The 18,099-nt window shown below is 42.3% G+C and overlaps 2 protein-coding genes across 2 annotated transcripts; one reads left to right on the top strand and one right to left on the bottom strand.

The window, feature by feature from the left end:
- Positions 1–457: 457 nt before the first annotated feature.
- OVOL2 (ovo-like zinc finger 2) lies at positions 458–4,951 on the top strand (the record flags this gene model as incomplete). Its single annotated transcript, XM_010286517.1, has 2 exons — positions 458–647; positions 4,548–4,951. Coding segments are annotated over 2 exons (501 nt in total), but the record flags the coding sequence as incomplete, so codon positions are not given.
- Positions 4,952–9,660: 4,709 nt separating this feature from the next.
- MGME1 (mitochondrial genome maintenance exonuclease 1) lies at positions 9,661–17,367 on the bottom strand. The gene is made up of 5 exons (XM_010286516.1): positions 17,282–17,367; positions 13,075–13,678; positions 11,665–11,887; positions 11,067–11,199; positions 9,661–9,816 (listed from the first exon to the last, which is right to left on the bottom strand). The coding sequence occupies exons 2-5, from the start codon at positions 13,610–13,612 to the stop codon at positions 9,682–9,684; spliced, it is 1,029 nt and encodes a 342-aa protein (XP_010284818.1). The 5' UTR covers positions 13,613–13,678; positions 17,282–17,367; the 3' UTR covers positions 9,661–9,681.
- Positions 17,368–18,099: the final 732 nt, after the last annotated feature.

The raw sequence follows: 18,099 nt of genomic DNA, 5'->3' as shown, positions 1-18,099 counted from the left end.
GGCACCGCATGGGTACGACTTTCTCATGCCATTTGTCCCCCTCCTGTCTCCATCCCAGATTATCAGCTGAGTGCAGGAGCAAACACACATGCGGCCCCACGGAGAGGTGCTCGTAGCCTAAGTGTGGGTGCTTACGGATGTGGCTGGACCAGGGTCCCTGCCTCTGGAAGGTATCCTGCCCACAAGCTTTGTTTCAACCCCTGAAGCCAAGCTGTCCAACATCTGTGGCAGTCCCAAACCGCACACGTTAACAGTCACCCACCCGATTGCAAGGGAAGTGTGAAGGTTTCACCCAGCCGGAATCTCCCAAATGCTTTCACTTTTCCTTTTGAATATATCCCAAGTATTTTTTCTTTTTTTTAAACGCAAGAGTAAGCCATGCCTCCTTATTTTTTTTGTTTTCTGTTGGTCTTTGTCATGTCAATGCTTACTCACCCAGTCCTCTTCCATTCCTTAGTTCACCACTGGCACCTGTAACGATGCTACGGTGCATAGCTGTGAGCTGTGTGGCAAAGGCTTTCGCTTGCAGCGGATGCTCAACCGTCACATCAAGTGTCACAGCCAGGTGAAGAGACACTTGTGCACCTTCTGCGGAAAAGGCTTCAACGACACCTTCGATCTGAAAAGACACGTCCGGACCCATACGGGTAAGAACGCTTTCCCTGGGGGCTTGCGGATGGCTCCGGGTAGCGGGAGGTTGGGAGAAGGGTTGAGATGGGACAAGGATGGGGGGTGAGGGTAACCCAGCAAGACAGTAATACCAGCCCCAGGTAAACAACATTCATGGAAAATAGCGGGGATGCAGTGGAGGAATGGGAAAGACCGGACAGATTAAAGTCCTGGGACTAAAGAAATCTGAGGAGAACTAGCGAAATCTGTGTGAAGCAGCGTGGGTGCATGAGCTGCCATCCAGATCAGTGTTGGCACGGGTCAGCAAGGCGGGGGTAACCCACCCGGGGTAACCCACCGCACGTTATTGCGAGTCCAGCGTGTGCCGGTGAGTGTGGCCAGGCGGTGGATGAAAAAGCTTTGCCCTCTAGAGGCATGGAGCAGCAGTTTCTTGATTTTTTTTTTTTTTTCTTTTTTTTTTTCCTGTTGTGAACCTTCCCCTCTGGCCATCCCTACAGGATGGGGTTATGGCTTGATTTTTGGCACCTTTTAGAGAAACCAGAGCGTGGTTCATGCTGTGCCTCCAGCATCTTTCGACAACACATCCGACTTCTGCTAACCCTGCACGCTGCATCCCCAGTTGCTTCAGGCTACCAGCTCCCCTGATCTGTTTTTGGAGCCGTTTCCCTCTGCACGTCCAGCCATCCAGACCAGTTTGGCCACCGGCCTGAACTGTTTCTAGTCACTTGCCATGCAGGTCACAGCATGCATTGAAAATCACAGGCAGTGGGTTGAAAATCCCCTGACAGCAGTTCCAGGGTAAAAAAGTTGCCTATAACCTGGTCTAGTTCCCTGCTCAGTGTTTGCACCTACACCAGGTGTAGGCATAGCAGAGGCAGCTGTGATTTAAGCCTGTGATGGCATTGGAAGAAAGAAATATAGTCCCTTCCGCTTCTCTGCTCGCTCTTGTTCCCATATTGCTCCCCCAGGCTGGAGGGATGCGCTTTCCGTGGCTGCTCTGCAGTGGGGTTGGTTCCTGAGCCCGCCCCACATAGCAGTGGTTGTGTTTCTTTGAACTGGGTCAGTTACCTCAAATCCATCTCACTGGTCTCAGAAACGCTTTTCCTAACCCAGAGCCAGGAGAAGGCTGCCTCTTCATTTCTCTTTTTCTTAGTGGAAGCAATTCCTTAAACACCTATCAACCTCATCCTCACCAAGGAAGATGCTCTCTGGCAGTGCTGTGCTCAGGAGGCTTTGAATTTGCACTATAGGGCACCCAGAAGATGCATCCACCACATCTCATGGGCATGTACCAACTTTCCAGATCTGTGGTGACCTACGGGGCCTGCCGATTATTTGGGCTCGCTCTGCAATGGCCCTTTTTTGGCTTAGGCACCATTAGCCAGGTCCACCGCTAGATGTGACGCAAGTATGTTGGTGGGCAGGAGTTTTTTCTTAGCAGTGGACTCACAAAAACAATGCCACCCATGTCAGTGGGAAAGCATTGGCCAGAGACAGTGTTTTGGGCTGTTTTGGTTTGTTTGCAAAGCTTTCATGTGGAAAGAAAAGGCTGCGAGCAGGGAGCTGACACTGGGGTATGGCTGAAGTGCGGAGCTGGTGCTACTGAAAGAAATGATTTTTCAACCTGTCCCCTCATCCTTTGAGACTCAGAAACTAACCCCAAGAGGGTCTTGGAACAGAAAAAAAAAAAAATTATGTAGGTATGTATATGTATGCTGTGGCCTGTAGAGTTGAAGTTACTGTGCAGAACTAGAGCTAATTATGCAAAGCCCTGAAAGGGAGGATAGATCTTTGTACTGGACAGGAGTAAAAACCGCTGTCCTGGAAATGTGAATCTTATGGTTAGATTGTCCCCAATTTAACTAGAAGAAATCTGGTGTCACTATTTCTCCTCTTCTGTGTAAATACTGGCATATACTGTATTTGCCTGGTGCCTTGGGTCATGGAGGGGGTGAAGGCTGGCTGCAGCAGGGGTACAGAGGTAGCATTTTGGCATCTGTCTTCACCAGGCTGAAATACAGCATCTCTGAAAGCGAGGGCCTTTTTTTATGTCAAAGTTGATCGCTGTTCAGGAAAGCTGGGCTATATTTGAATGTTAAAAAGAAGACAAATGGGCTGGAAGTGGTAGTATGGGTTCTGTTTTTGTAGCTACAGGGCCTCATCTACATGTGCTTTACGGAATTTCGGTGTTCCAGCAGAAAGCGCCATGCTCTGTTTGTAACCAGACTGTGCAACAGTAGGGTAACTTTCAGCGTGAAAGCCGAATGTCCCAGTCTAGCTTCATGGCACAGACAGAGTACGCGTTAAAAAATAACTAATATACACAGTAAAATCAACTTTTAAAATGATTCCTAAGTAACGAAGAGGTTCCCAGAGCCCTGGTGGGCTGTGCCATCCTGGCACTACCCCTCTTGTGCTCGCAGTCGTGCCAGTGGAGCACTTTGGCAGCAGGAGCCAAGGAACGGCAGAGGTTTAAACTGCCTTCAGGTGAGCATGAAATGGCACCCAAAATACTGTTTGTAAAAGGTACATTTTTGTGTGTGAGTTGTAATGCAGATTTGGAGTTCCTCTCCAATTGCAGTTTAATGTAAGTGAAGCAGTCTCACAGCAGTATGTATTTGGAAACTTTAGTCTTGATAGTTTAAGCCGGTGCAGTGGGATAGCCTCCTTTTATAAGACTTGCAAAGATGCAATTGAGATGCTGCTTATTGGAACTTCTAATCACTTTGTATTCCTGGTAGAAAGATCAGCGACCCGAGAGGTGAATTCAACACAATCCGATTACAAAGTTACAACTGAACTTTGAATTTTGAAAGAAACCTCTGAACTAAGAGGGATGCTTTTGTTAACGGGACTCTCTTGATATTGGTAGAACCTCAACTTGAAAGAAATATTCCCATATATGATGCAAACACCCAGACATGTGTGGTTCGCCCTTTTTTGCCTGGCTATTCACTGTAGGTCTGATCTTCCACACATTCACATTTCACCTTTCACAGGGAAAAGAGAGGGGTTTAGGTAACTCCTTGCATCAGTTTTAAGGCTAGTCTTTGCTTGAAAACTTACTGAGCAAGCCTAGTAAGTAAAATCACAACTGGTTTAGGTTTTTGCAAGTGTCACTAAACCCTTAGCTTTTTGCCATTCAAGTACGGGGGGGGGTGTGTTGTTAAATTAGTGTTGATTGGTGTTAAAATGGATACTCGTTACTGTTCAGTAATTTTATAATGTGGATTGTCTGTATGGAACGAAACTGCTCAGGCATTCAGATCACAAGTCAGCCCCTTCTCCCTCCTCTGGAGACACAAATACCTATTCCGTTCATCTTAATGCAGTTCTCTTCTGGAACGTGAGCTTGTAGTCCCAATCAGCAAATCTATATTCAATGAAAACGCTATCACTCCTTTGAAGTACTGTGATCGCTGTATGTTCACGTTGGGCTGCCGTTCGCTGAAGCCTCATTAAGCTTTGCTCACTAAAAGAGAAAAATTAACATCTTACCGAGATACAAGATTTCATTCATTATAAAAGCCAAAACGAAAGGCTAGCTGAAACCGATAGTTTCACCTAACCACAGGACTTCAAAAAGTCGGTGCTCTAAAGGAGTCAGTTTTGCAAGAGTTGGTAACAGCTTCTGCTTTAGAACCGAAGCGCCGACGGGCACCAGTTATCCTCAGCATCTGCCTACGTCTTCTCAAAGTGTTTCCAGGTTTTATATTCCTGAATATATCAACCCATTCCTGAAAATTTTAGCCTGAAAGTAAGATGTTTTATTTAGACATAGTCCCTGGGGCTAGTAGCTCCTTGCTGCTAGATGTAGCTCAATAGTTGACATGCCAGAGCCTTGTTCTTAGCCGGTTCCTTAGTCCGCTGTAAGTAACGTAAATCAGGACCGTAATCGCTGTCTTTTAATGTTGCAGGAATTCGCCCTTACAAATGCGAGGTTTGCAACAAAGCCTTCACCCAGCGCTGTTCCCTGGAATCCCACCTTAAGAAGATTCATGGCGTGCAGCAGCAATATGCCTACAAACAGAGGCGAGATAAACTTTATGTGTGTGAAGACTGCGGCTACACGGGCCCCACGCAGGAGGACCTGTACCTGCATGTTAGTAACATTCACCCCGGAAGCGCTTTCCTGAAAAAAACCTCAAAAAAACTTGCAGCGGTTTTGCAAAACAAACTGAGCCCTGTCCTGCAGAGGAACTCCAAAGATGATGACAAAGATGAGTAACACGGTGGATTACAGTGGTCTAAAGGAATAAAGTTTACATGTAGGACTATATAGATACTATTTTTTTAAAAACAATTTTGAAAGAAACCCCTGAAATAAAAGGGATGCTTTTGTTAATGGGACTCTCTTGATATTGGTAGAACCTCAACTTGAAAGAAATATCCCCCTATACAATGCAAACATCCAGAATTTTTATCGGGCCAAAAAAACCCAAAGGAAAGCTTGGAAGAGGCTGTCATCTCTTGGATGGAGTATTTACTGAACTGACCTTCAGGCAACCTGTTTTCTACTTCAACTCCTACCACACATTCAAGTGGCCACTGACAAATAAGTTCACCTTTCTCCAGCATATTTTGTAAAGATAATAATTTTTATGGGAGGTAACTTACCTTTGAGAGGTTTGGGTGAAAAGTGCCATATAAGAGCAGCTACTAGCACATTGTTTTATAAAAATGAATTAAAATGGTCTAAAGAACAGGAGTACACTGTATCGATAAATAAGTTAAGATGTACAAGTAACCTTAACTCTGCCCCCTGGTACAGGGAACTAATGATTTATGGAAGCATCATCCAAGGTGAGCTGAAATTTTTTTTTAAAGGATGCAGAACTTTTTCCTCCCAAACTTTCTCTACTAGTGAATGGCATTATTCCAGGGCAGATTTAGGGTCATGTTTTAGGTCCTTTAAGCTGTGAACTTATTTTATCATGTTTAGATTTAAGTGTAACCTTAACTCTGTCATTCCTGGACTTGTCATGCTCACTTTGGGGATTCTTACCACATCCATTTAACATACGTCAATATCAACCCAGAAACCCAAAGAAAACACATTAAAAACAACAGAAGATATGTATTTTCTGTCACAATGAAATGCAATTTTTTGTGTATTTTATGGTGTGTGTGTGTGTGAGAGCATTTTGGGACTATTTTTTTTTCTTTGTAATGATCAAGTGCCTGTTCACTAATACAACACAGCAGTACAACGCAGTGAAGTAACCACTGCCAGTTTAGAAGGCTCCTGGTGAGACTGATGCTACAAGGGAAGGAGGTGGCCATGATGATGAGGGACTAGTACTACATCTCTGTGCTTTTGGACTTCCCCTAGAGTCCTGCTCCAGCTCCTGTTGACCCAGCACAACCAAAAGGGTAGCCTGTAGCCACCATCAAGTGTGAATTTAGACACCCCTCTCCTCTTTTTTTAAATCCCTATATAACTCATGTCTCTGAAACCACCTGACACTTCAAGACACTTCAGAAGCTGCTGCAGCCCTTACTGGGCACTTGGGTGTCTATACTAGGAGTGACAGGGCAGGGTGGTGACCTCTTCAGCAACCACAAGGTACTCTGGTCCAAGCGCAGGTTATTCGTCTGTCTCTTGCCTTAATGGACACAGGTGCTAAACGGGTTTTACATCAACTTAAATGCATAATAATGAATGGATTTCATTTGTAAATTACCCCAAATTCATTCTGTGCTCAAAATAAAGCTGTGCATTTGGGGAGGATACGCTGTATTCTATATACGTTGAAACAACAGCTGAAAAATAACCAACCTAAAATAGTCATAGCCAGGACCTTCATAGTAATTACTACTAAAATTATAGATTCTGAGCGTCTCTGCAAGAATCACAAAAATATTCTCAATTTGCCTGTTTTGTACAACCTTCTGCTTGGGTTTTTTGGGGGAAAAGCTTCTAGGGGTTTTAAAGCATTTCTAATGATATTAATACTTTATTCAGCACAATTATCAGTGCTTGGGACCTTGAAAACGAGGACAATAAAGTGATGCTACTGTGGAAAGAACAAACTTGTCATCCTATGTAATGGGAAAGTTTGCAGGATACTTAAATAAATGGGAAGTCCATAGGGAAAAAAAAGCATCTGAGGTAAATTAGAAGATCCTTACTTTGTAAAAAGAGCTAAAGTTTATGCACTCATCCCCACTTCTTCTGAGATCATGCCATTATAACTGACTGCAAGGTTGCTCACTCTCAGCGAAGCTTGTGTGCTTGCAAATACCTTGACAAAATTGCCTGGCTAAGAAAAGTGTTAACAGCTGGTTCAGCCAACTGTGCTGGTGATACTCCCCTGCAACCCACACAGTGAAGTCTCAGTCATGAAGTTTTGTTGAGTTCAGCTCCTAGGTGGGACTGTTGAGCAGAGTCCATCTGAGCAAAGTGACTACTGTTCACCTAACCGCAAAGAATTCGCGTGCTTTGCTCTGCTGAAGCCTAAGCCCTTACGCTGGAACAGAGGAGGTGTGGCTGAAGCCCTCCCTAGCTGGAGACACATCTTGTGTGTGTGCATGTGCGTGCGCATGGTTTTTTTCCCCCTCCTGTAGTCCCCTTCAATATCACTGCCAAGGCACGTCCCCGGCGAAGGAACTACAGGCACATTAAGGTGGTCTGTCTGTGTGATCTCAAAGCAAGACACAGAGAAAAGCAGCAGGTAACAGCACACAAGAGAAACCACTCTGGACAGAGCACAAAGCTCTGACAAAGCTGGATGCACTAGCTGGAGTAACTGCCCCGATTGTCTGGCTGGTTTTTCTGCAGAAGCCTTGGGCATGTCAATTTAAAAGTCTGGCAAGTTAGTTTAAACGGGTCACAAAGTGGGCTTGGGTTTGCAACAGCCATCTGCCACTTCCGTTATGGGACAAAACGGACACTAGCTTCTGCCTCTACAGAAATGTTCCAGAGCTCACATGGGGATGCTGGAGGCAGCCAGACTTTCAGAAGTGCTAGACACAGTAACTTCCACCACTACTGCCTTTGAAGGCTGCCTGCCTTCTCCTATCTTCTTGATGGCACAGGCTCATCCCAGACTTAAAGTCCGTTTACAAACTGACACAGCTAGTGAAGCTGGCAGCCTTCCTCAGACACAAGCCTTTTGTTAAACAAATGAACACAGGTGAAGCCAACAGGTGCCTGCGCTGCCCAGGCTCCACAGGAGGCAGGATGAGGCTGAAATCTTGCATGGTTCAGAGTCATCTAATGGTTGTATGATGCACTGGTGAAGGTGGCAATCCCACTCAAACATTGCCCAACTGTTCCCTACTTGCAATCACCACAGGGAATTCAGCATGTTTTATCACCTCCTGCTTCTGCCCAGGGCATCTTACCTCTTGTTTTTGCCCACCCTCTTTGGATCCATAGAGCTATCTTTCACAGAAAATTGACCATGTTCAGTGGCGTTGAACCACCCACTTACTAAAATTCTGTGATGTGGGAACATACTTGTAAAACAGGTAGAACTTCCGAGTGCTCATGCAGTGTCGTTGTGGTTAGTCATCTCTGAACCCAGTTTCTCAGTCTCCATGTTTGTCTTCTTAGATAGAAATCTAATTAAGCACAGACTAATCATACCATCACCAGACCAGGTTTGAATAAGCAAGTACCACTATAGCTAAGTTTCATCGCACAGGTTTACAGAGTTCAGTACTCTGGAGGAACAGAAGATTAAGTACTACAGAGGTTTAAGTTTCTTCAGCAGCAAGCCTGCCCATTGGTTTTTTTAGGTATGGTTCTGGCTGATTTTCTTGAAGCTTATGGCATGGTTGTATTTTTATTTGTAATCTGAAGTGGTATTACAAAAACTGATACATTTAATTCAGAGAAAAGCAAGAGAATGAGGAAAAAAGCTTTCCAGCTGCGCAACATAAAGCAATACTGCCTGACATCATTAAGGCTTAATCTGTGTCTTATAGACTTGATTTTATGAAACAAGCTTCAAAAGTAACTTCTGTTTTAGAACATTTATTCACAAACTTATTTGAAAAGAAAAAAAAACCACAAAAAACCAACCCCCCCCTAAAACCCAATCAACAGGTCTTCATTCCTCAGAAGGCCTGGCTCCAAAGTCACAAGCCTGCTTTTTACAAAGGAACTTACTCACACTGGCAAACGCTATAATGTGACACTGGAGATCATTCCACATGGGTAAGCTCCTTGTCGGCTCAGACCCAAAGAGAAGTCAGGAGAGCTCAAGACAGTTGTAGGCTTGGCCTGCACAGAGCCTCCCAACCTAAGGTACAAAGCCCATTTACACTTTCACAGGTCTTTCATGTGGGCCACACAGCATGTTAAGAAACCTGCAGGAGGAGCCACTAGAAGTAGTCAAACTTCTTCCCTTGCAGAACACTCGCTGGACATTTCTAAATGCATCAGTTACAATTCTGCTCCTCTTTTACTAAGCCACTTCTGTTAAATGATCATTTTGCCTTCGTATGTTAAATTAAGTGCTTATGAGAACTTGTGTTATAATTCTTAGTGCAGTTTTTCCAGTTGTTGCTGTAAGAAAAACCACAAATAGTAACAAGCCTGTTAATTGATACCTTTGAGATGAGCAAGAACTAAGCTGACTGAAACCCAGCCTACTATATTCATTTGTTTATCGTTTGCATTTCTCTCAGCTCAGACAATGCAGATGTCGTTTTGCTTTAGTTCACAACTCCATTTTCGAAGTCTCAGTTCTGCAACGTTTTTTTTCTCAAAAATGACAAAAGAAAGATGATTTGATTGAACAGTTTTACTTGATAATAGAAACTTTGCTATCAACATCAGGTTGTATTAACTCTGTGGGGAAAACCAGAGATTAAGTTGGCTTTGTACTGCCAGGTCCTCCACTTAAGTCGCCTACAATGTAAGCAAATACAGATTCCTCACTCCAATTTTTCCTTCTTTTTTTGAGGGGGGGGGGAACCTCGATATTAAGAAATTAGCCAAAGTTACTAAAAAAAGAATATGTACTCAAATGGAGTATTTAAATCAAGGATTCTTGTTTTGGCTGCGCTCAGACCACTTGCCTCCGGATAGCTTAGTGTGGGTCAGTTTCTGTCCGTGTACTCTTCAAGGCGCAAAAGCCACTTACTCCAGTACTGCGAGCACAGATCGGGATCCATGAAATGTGGATGTGCAGGAGAGCCATTCTTATAGGCAACCACAATGAGTCCACAGCTAACCTGCAGTCAAAAAAAACAGAAGGATGTCAGAAATTCAATGTTAATATGCAACTTCAATCAGCATATTCTGAACATTAAACCTCACTGCAAAACATCATCCTTAACATCTAAGTACCTTAAGAAATGTGGAACAAAAGGAGCAATAATTTACCACAAAATAGTTGGAGACTAACATTCAAATGCTGAGAGTTCAAAGCTCTGACTGACTTTAGTGAAAACTGGAGGACTCAGACTCTGAGTAGCAGAGGGATAGGGTCTATTTCAATCATGCAGATGCTGGTAAAATTCCCAGTGACTGATGAGGTTTTGCCTGGGGTCATATAACCAGACTGATGCCATTCTCCAGCGTCAGTCTGAATGGAAATGGTTACTTAGGTGTGTTCTCATCTTTCATAGTTGACAAACAGCTCTAATCCAAACCCCACACAGCTACTGGGGTAAAGAGAAAGTGGTGGGGGGCAGGAAGCTAATAGCAGAATTCTAGAATTACTGCCTGTATTTCACTCCGTAAGGACCATGTCTGTTAAGTGTCTGTGTTTACTGATCTTTATAACATTCTAGAAAGTCCTCTGAAGAACCAATGAATTACCCTGCTCTCTTCTGCTTTATATTTTCCCCCTTCGATACTTTGTATTGTAGTAACAATCCTTCAGGGCAAGCAGGCCTGGCTAGAATTGCATTTGGAGTCTTTAAAAACTTCATTCCACCGTCTTCTGACTAAGTGATTGACAACACCTACTTTCCTCTGAGGAAACACTGTTCAACTTCCAAACACTTTAAGTAAATCACTTAATCCCTCATTTGCTAGTGGGATATAGCAACACATGATGTGAGCAATGCCCTCCCACCGCACTTCCCTTTTTGCAGGCTCTTTTGCTTTATTTCCTTTACTCCCCCTTCCCACTCTCAACACAAGCAAAAGCCACACAGAACAAAGTATGGGGCTGCCCAGATGCCAAGTCACTGTGAGTTCCCCTGACCACCTAAGATGCTGACTGTCCCTGGGTCCCACCAAGCAGTTCCTTAAAACCAATGAAAATATACTGCTGACAGGCAAAGGCAGCAGGATTAGCAAGAGTAGTGGAGTTATTTCACAGTATGTCAGCTTAGCCTGATCGAAGACTGGGCTGCTTTGTTACAAATCCTACCATGTTCCATGATGGACAGCAGGTGCTAAAGGCAGTAGGTGGGGAGAAATGAAAATAATGCGGGCACTGCTGCTTGTCTTGGCAGGCAGCAGGCCTACTGACCTGGAAGTCATAATTGGCATCATGATTTATGGCTCCAATATACGCTGCAACCTGTAATGGGTTGTCAAAAGTATTCTTCAGAGATGGCTTTGGTTTCTCTGAAGTTTTCCAGTCAATCACACACAACTGGCCTCTGCATAAGAAAACAAGATAGGACAACATTTTAAACGCAAGTTTAGTCACAGTAAGGAACAAGGGATGGGAGAGCAAAGAAAGTCATATCACTCTCAGCCTGTTTCACCCTGATGTCATGTTGCTCATTATTATGTCTAAGTAAGTCTCTTCCACACTGGTAGTTTAGATCTCAAAAATCAAGATTCCTACTATTTGCTGCAGTTCCTGGCAACTGCTGAGGAGCACTTGACCTTGCCCCACTCATATCCTGCTCCAGGAAGCAATTCTCCACAAAACAACAGCACTTCTGTCACCAGGTTCATCCAGAAGAGTTCATCCATTTCGCTGCTCTTAGAGATCAGTCCAGCTTCCCCCCAAGAGCTCACCACCACACCTGCTCCAGCTTGGGACACAGCCTCCCACGCGCCACGGAGCACCATGTAACACTGGCATTATCAGGTTTCTTAGAGAACCGGTACCTCACCGATACTTAGCCACGCAGTCTACCAGGCCCAGATACTGAAGAGTCTCATGCTGAACTGCACTTTCCAGAGCTTTCACTTCGCTGATATCTTTTAAGACATGTTGCACACTTGATAAGTAGCCAGAAATAGCAACATCTTCTCTCTGCTCCTTAGTTGCCATCTCTTCAGACAGGAATATAGATTCCAAAGCTGCATGAAAGAGCTCTCCTTGGAGGAAAAGATCTAAGAAAAATGTGAAAAAAACCCCTCACGTTTTAGACACTATTCATAATACCCGATGGACTTGTATTCTAGATATTACACAACATAGCTCTTAAACCAGTCCTGTTTTTTGTACTGAAAGCTTGAGGATGTGGGCAGGAGAAGGGAATGAGGCAGAAAAATAAATTGTCAACAGTGAAATTAGTATCTCTTACATTAATGCTTGCTTTACTTTTTTGGTCTCATCAACTACTCAGCAACAAAATATGACTTTTAAATTTATTGTTTATTCAAAGGCATTTGTGAATTTCTATGAATTAAAAATGTTATTCTAGGCTGCTTTTGCTGTGTTTGCTTCTTCTGCTGTATTCGTTCATTTGAAGGGAACTTAATCTCCTCCTGAAATGGGTGGGCATAGTTCTAGCAGTAAGGGCTCGTTTCAGAAATGATTACAAGAAAGAAGAATTTTAAATAGTTATGTAAGGTTTGTTATGCCACCTTATTCACTGACATGCTTAGTAACTCAAAAGGCATAAACATAGCATATTCAGTTTTAAAAAGCATAATAATTCATGCAAGGAGCGCTCGGGTATTTATTAACCTTGCTACAAGAGGGTACCTACTACCCCCCAGGTCCTGCCAGATCCCCTTCAGTCCTACAGCTTGGAGGAAGTCACCTTTGTATGTCTTACAAAATAAAAACCTCTAAATGTATGGCAATTTCATAGAAGAGGCTATATATACTGGATAAACTAAATAGTTACTGAAGAACTTCAACATAAGCAGCAAGACACATAGGTTTTTAAACACTCAAGAGGGCAAGATTTCAGAATGCTTATTTCCATCTCACTTTGTATCTGCAAACAGGCTCAATAACATGAGGAAAGGAAAATATCTATTTGTAAATAGATATTAGCAAACAGAGAAATAAAGGAGAGGCAGATAGGATAGAGCAAAGAATGTCTACAGTCTAATTCTCATTTCCCACACATTTCTGAATCCATTTTAGTGGTCCTAGAACAAAGATCAGAGCTTAGATTCATTGATAACAGATGTGCTCATAATATGGTTTCACCCCTTGAAATGGAAAGAACTTAATGGATTTCCAAATCACTTGTGGGGCCAGATACTGCAGCCATGCTAGCACATCCCAGCCAGCTATCCAGACTATTGCTTCTACTTTGTAATCACACTGTGGTTAGACTTACTTTTAGTATACTCTGCAAAACCATCTTTTCCAAGTTCCAGTATCATTTTCTGCTTCCATCTTTCTAAATAAAAGGTTTGCTGCGGAGAAATAGTCTGCTGAAGAATACGGGTAACACTGGGCATTTTCGTTTTTTGTAAAGCGATTTTCATGGGGAGGTTTGAATCACTGTTGAGAAGGGGTATTCTCTTGTTGGGGTTTATTAAAGGAATCCAGTTCTTGGGAGTTTTTGTTTCAGCTTTAATTGGAGGTCTATGTTTATCCGGTGGCCCATATAACAAATTGTCTTCTTCAAATATTGTCTCTGGTGTTTGGGTGCTGGTTTTGTAAGATGTAACAGAGTAGACCAAGCTCTTGTATTTTTCTTGGTCAACTTGTTCATAACTGTTCGCTTTTTTCTTCTTACTATAAAGACATGCGGAGGTAGCCAGACACATATATGGGAACTGCTTTTGGCAAAAAGGTATTTGAAAAAGCATTCCCAGTTTCCCCGGTTTCCTGGACAGCAGCTGTTGGAATTTCATTCTGACAAGAAGCATTTGTGAGGAGTTAGAGTTTTCCTTCTTCTGTTAGGAACTGTCTGTATGTTACCATATTTTCCCCCTGTGGAAAAAGAAATTTGTGATTTCCAGAGTCATATAACTCTGCCATCAACCTGTTTTTGCCCTTTGCCCAACAAAGAACTGCTGTGGTCATAAAGTGCCTTCATACACCTTATGCCACCAAAATTCCATTAGATAAATAATTCATTAAGAGAAAGAATAAGCAATGAAAAGAGGAAATGATCCCGAAAATACCATGTGCTGGTCCACAAAATCTGAAACAGAGCAAACGCGTAAGAATGTTGCAAGTAGCAAATGCTGCAGCAGAGGATGCTCTTACAGCAACAGATCAGAACTGTCATGAAAGGAGACACAAAAAAATGATCCACAACAAACATTCCCTCCAAAAGAGGGAGAGGGAAATAAAAAAAAGGCTATGCAGAAAAGAATGAAACAAATCAATTGTTATGAGGTATTAAACACAAGTAAATTTATAGTGGATGCCCAACTTAAGGGGATTGTGGGGACAAAGTACCTTTTGGAGAACAAAACCACATTTTTCTTCTGTATACCTAGGAGAAAGCAGATAGCAGCAGTATATGCATGCTGAAATTGGGACACACTGGGAAAGCCAGAATACTGCAAGCATCTTCAGATTCCAATAAATCTTTTAAAGATCTGAGCAAAATATAAAAGTGTTCTTCTAAACTGAGTTTCAAACATAGTTGTGTTCTAAGACACTTAGGAAGTTTAAAAGCAAAAACAGTGTACCAGAATTATTGTTCACAGCATAGCTTTCAAAATTGCATTGTAACTGCAGAGCTAAGTCCTAGCAAAGTTTATGCACACAGGTAAAATGTAAAGACTTGAATAGTGGCATTTAAATCAACAGTAAATACTTGCAGAATTGAGGCCCTATTCTCCTACTGAAAGTTATCTGCTTACCATTACAAAGTTCCCCTTCCATCCACTGCAAACAAAGAATACAGGCAATACACACTGCCAACTAACATCAGCATTTTGCTCCTGAAAATAGTTTAATGTTACTCTTTTCTTTCCCCACACTTTTTACACAGCACTTCATACACTGCGCAAACCATAGGTGCCACAGAAAACAAAAACGTAGTAGGAGGAGTTATTTTGTACGGACAGATCCTGCACTCATGCAGAACTGCAGTGACACCAATGTGTGGGTGCAGGCATCTGTCACAGAGAACATTTTGCAAAAATGGGGCTGTATCGGCTGCAGCGGATGAGACCAAGGCATCTTGTAAGAAGAGGCCGAGACCTTGGACTCTGGCTCCATAGATACTGTTCTTCATCTGTGAAGAAACAAAACCCTGTAGATGCTTAATCAGAGGTAGGCAGATACTGCTTTTTTCTTTATTGGCTTTACATTTTCACTCTGACTTTGTATGGTTTGGGCAAATAATAACTGTTCTGTAACCTGACAGCATGTAACCTGATACAAAATTAACCTGTCAAAAGCAAATCTGAACCAGGAAAACACAATTAGGTTGGATCAGAACTTTGCATCATGTAGCAGTGGCATTTCTGACCCAGTACCAGGTGCCCTACAGCCAGATTTGCCATACTGTAGTTAGATGGTCTAACTCAGTCTTTAGTAAGGGTTTCCTATAATTACAACACATATCAATCAAAATAGTTAATGATTTTAAAACTGCTTCATGGTCCATAAGTGAGTAATGGAGGAAAATAATGAAAGTACCAACTGGTTAATTCTGCTACTGACTTTTTAGTCTGATTAGATACAAAGCAAGATACCTTACAAGGGAAACCTTGCCATTTAAGATACTTTTGAACGTGTCACTTCACATTTTTAAAAAAATCGTTACATTATACTTAATATCGAATCAAATCTAAATCTGGTTTCTTTATCCAGAACTGGGCTAGGTGGAGTTGCACTCATTTTTCTCATTTTCCAGTGTTCAACAGCAAGAATGGACATGATTCTCACTCTGAGCATCCTCTGACCTTCAGATTCCTGTCAAAACTACTCTTCTGCCCACACATGAAGAAAGCGCAGTCAGGTGCATTATGAAAGGACAAACGAGACAATTTCAACCATTTTATTGCCATAAAAGTATGCAAGTTTTGCCAAAAAATAGAAGAATCTGCTTTAGACATGTTACACAGCACCAAGAAATTGGACTGTATGATCTGTAACTCAAGTTCTGCCCTGCTTCATTTCTTGAACCTGTGAGGAAGTTTTACTAATTTAAGTGAAACATAACCAAATTTTATGTTACCTCTCATTTCTCATATGATATCAAAAAGCTGTTTACTAGCAGCTTGCCAGAAATTTGTAACAACATGATGAGGTACATGGTTCAGTTTTTCAGTTCTCCTTGGGTTTTCAGTCCATGAATTTTGCACATCTACATTATTACTACAATTGTTTCTAATAAATTTATTTTTAAGATGCTCCCCATGTTTGTCATTGACTATCATTTGCAGCTCACTTCTGCAAATCTGCTATGCCAGGATTTACAGCAATTCATTCTTCTCAGAAGACTATCACATTTTTTAACATATTTTTCAGTGTTGGAATAGGATCAGTTACCTGTCAGAATCTGCCCCTTGCTGAAAAAGAAATAATGAGTGATGTTAGCATATTACAAACAGGTGTCAGTTTGCTACAGGAGGTAACAAAAAAGCGATACATAAAGGTCAGGCTTCAATACCATAAGCAAACTGCTTCACTGTATTTTTTAATGATCAAAAGCAGCACAGAAAAAATAATCTCTCCTCTCTTGGGGTTTACCTCTACCTAGAGCTGCTGAAGCTGTGATTTAAAATAAAACAGGAAAAAAAATACTCTTATTCCAATATAATAGTATCCAAGCTTGTAGTTTCTCAGGCTACTGTTTGATGACCATTAATATGCTTACCCAAGTGTATTAATCAGAACAGAATAAACGCTGGGTCAATGACTGTGTATTTGCCACATTAGCCAGAGCACAAAAGAAAGTTTACTCTGGCGCTGTGTCAGCTGCAGGAAGCAAGATGACACCTGATTCAGCATAACGTTCACTTGTAGTAAGCTGCGCCCTCAGTATTTTTCAAGGAATAAATTTATACCAGATCAGTGTTTTGAATCATGGGGCTACTAAAATATGCAATATTACAAGCCCTAGAGCTAATTTACTATAACACTGATGCAGTGTTTCAGTAAAGCCTAGTATGAATTTTAAATTAACAGCCTATATCGTTCTGGAGTAATATCTGTGGAAATGTTTGTGCACTCTATGAACTGAACCATGAGTAAAGGGAGAGTTTGCCAGCTGCTGTGCTGTTCTACAAAAGGAAAGAGGTTCTACAATTTCTAAGCAATGAAGAACGCTTCTATCTAGTGGAATAAAGAATCATGTGTTTTTCAATAAATCACAGTGGAATTTCTGTGCAAGTCACTTACATTTACAAGAAAGAACTGGAGTTGGAGTGGTCTGGATCTATTCTCATACACAAAGAACAAAATTTAACTGATATTTTTCTCTGGGGAAGTGTCTCCTTTCTCTCTGAAACGGTTTGTGTTCAAAAATTGGTAGAATTTCTTCAAGTACTGCATGATGACCCACACTGGAGAACTGAACACAAATAAAATAACCTGGTGAAAAAAAAACCAAGAAAGGACTTCTCTTAAATTTCCCAAGCTAGTTGACTTTGCAGCTCCAACAACAACTGCACTAACACAACCGAAGAAGTTTTTCCAGGATAGGAATAAGTGGTCTAAGGGAAACAAAAAGGGTTACTTAAGAAAATGTTCACATCCATAAAAACCTCCCTCCAACTACAGTTTCAGACTATAATCCGTATAGATTTTTCTCAACAGTCACCTATCAAGCAAACAAAAGCGCTAGTTTACTTCAGAGACAATAGGAAAGAGCACTACTAAACATAGCTACAGATGAAGGGATCGAGAACAGCCCTGCTGACGACTTGGGGGCACTGGTATGTGAAAAGCCAGACATGTGCCGCCAATGTGTGCTCACAGCTCAGAAGGCCAACTGTATCCTGGGCTGCATACAAAGCAGCGTGGCCAGCAGGTCAAGGGAGGTGATTCTGCTCCTCTACTGCACTCTGGTGAGACCCCACCTGGAGTCCTGTGTCCAGCTCTGGAGCCCTCAGCACAGGAAAGACATGGACCTGTCAGAGCAGGTCCAGAGGAGGGCCACAGAAATGCTCAGAGGGATGGAACACCTCTCCTCTGAGGACAGGCTGAGAGAGGTTGGGGTTGTTCAGCCTGGAGAAGAGAAGACTCTGGGGAGACCTTACTGCAGCCTTCCAGTCCTTGAAGGGAGCCTACAGGAAAGATGGTGACAGACTTCTTAGCAGGGCCTGTAGCAATAGGACAAGGAGTAACGGTTTTAGACTAAAAGAGAGTAGATTTAGACTACATATAAGGAAGACAGTTTTCACAATGAGGGTGGTGAAACACTGGCACAGGTTTCCCAGAGAGGTGG

The sequence above is a fragment of the Phaethon lepturus genome, unplaced genomic scaffold (assembly GCF_000687285.1).
Source record: "Phaethon lepturus isolate BGI_N335 unplaced genomic scaffold, ASM68728v1 scaffold30234, whole genome shotgun sequence".
NCBI lineage: Eukaryota > Metazoa > Chordata > Aves > Phaethontiformes > Phaethontidae > Phaethon > Phaethon lepturus.
This window is presented reverse-complemented; position numbering and strand designations above follow the sequence as displayed.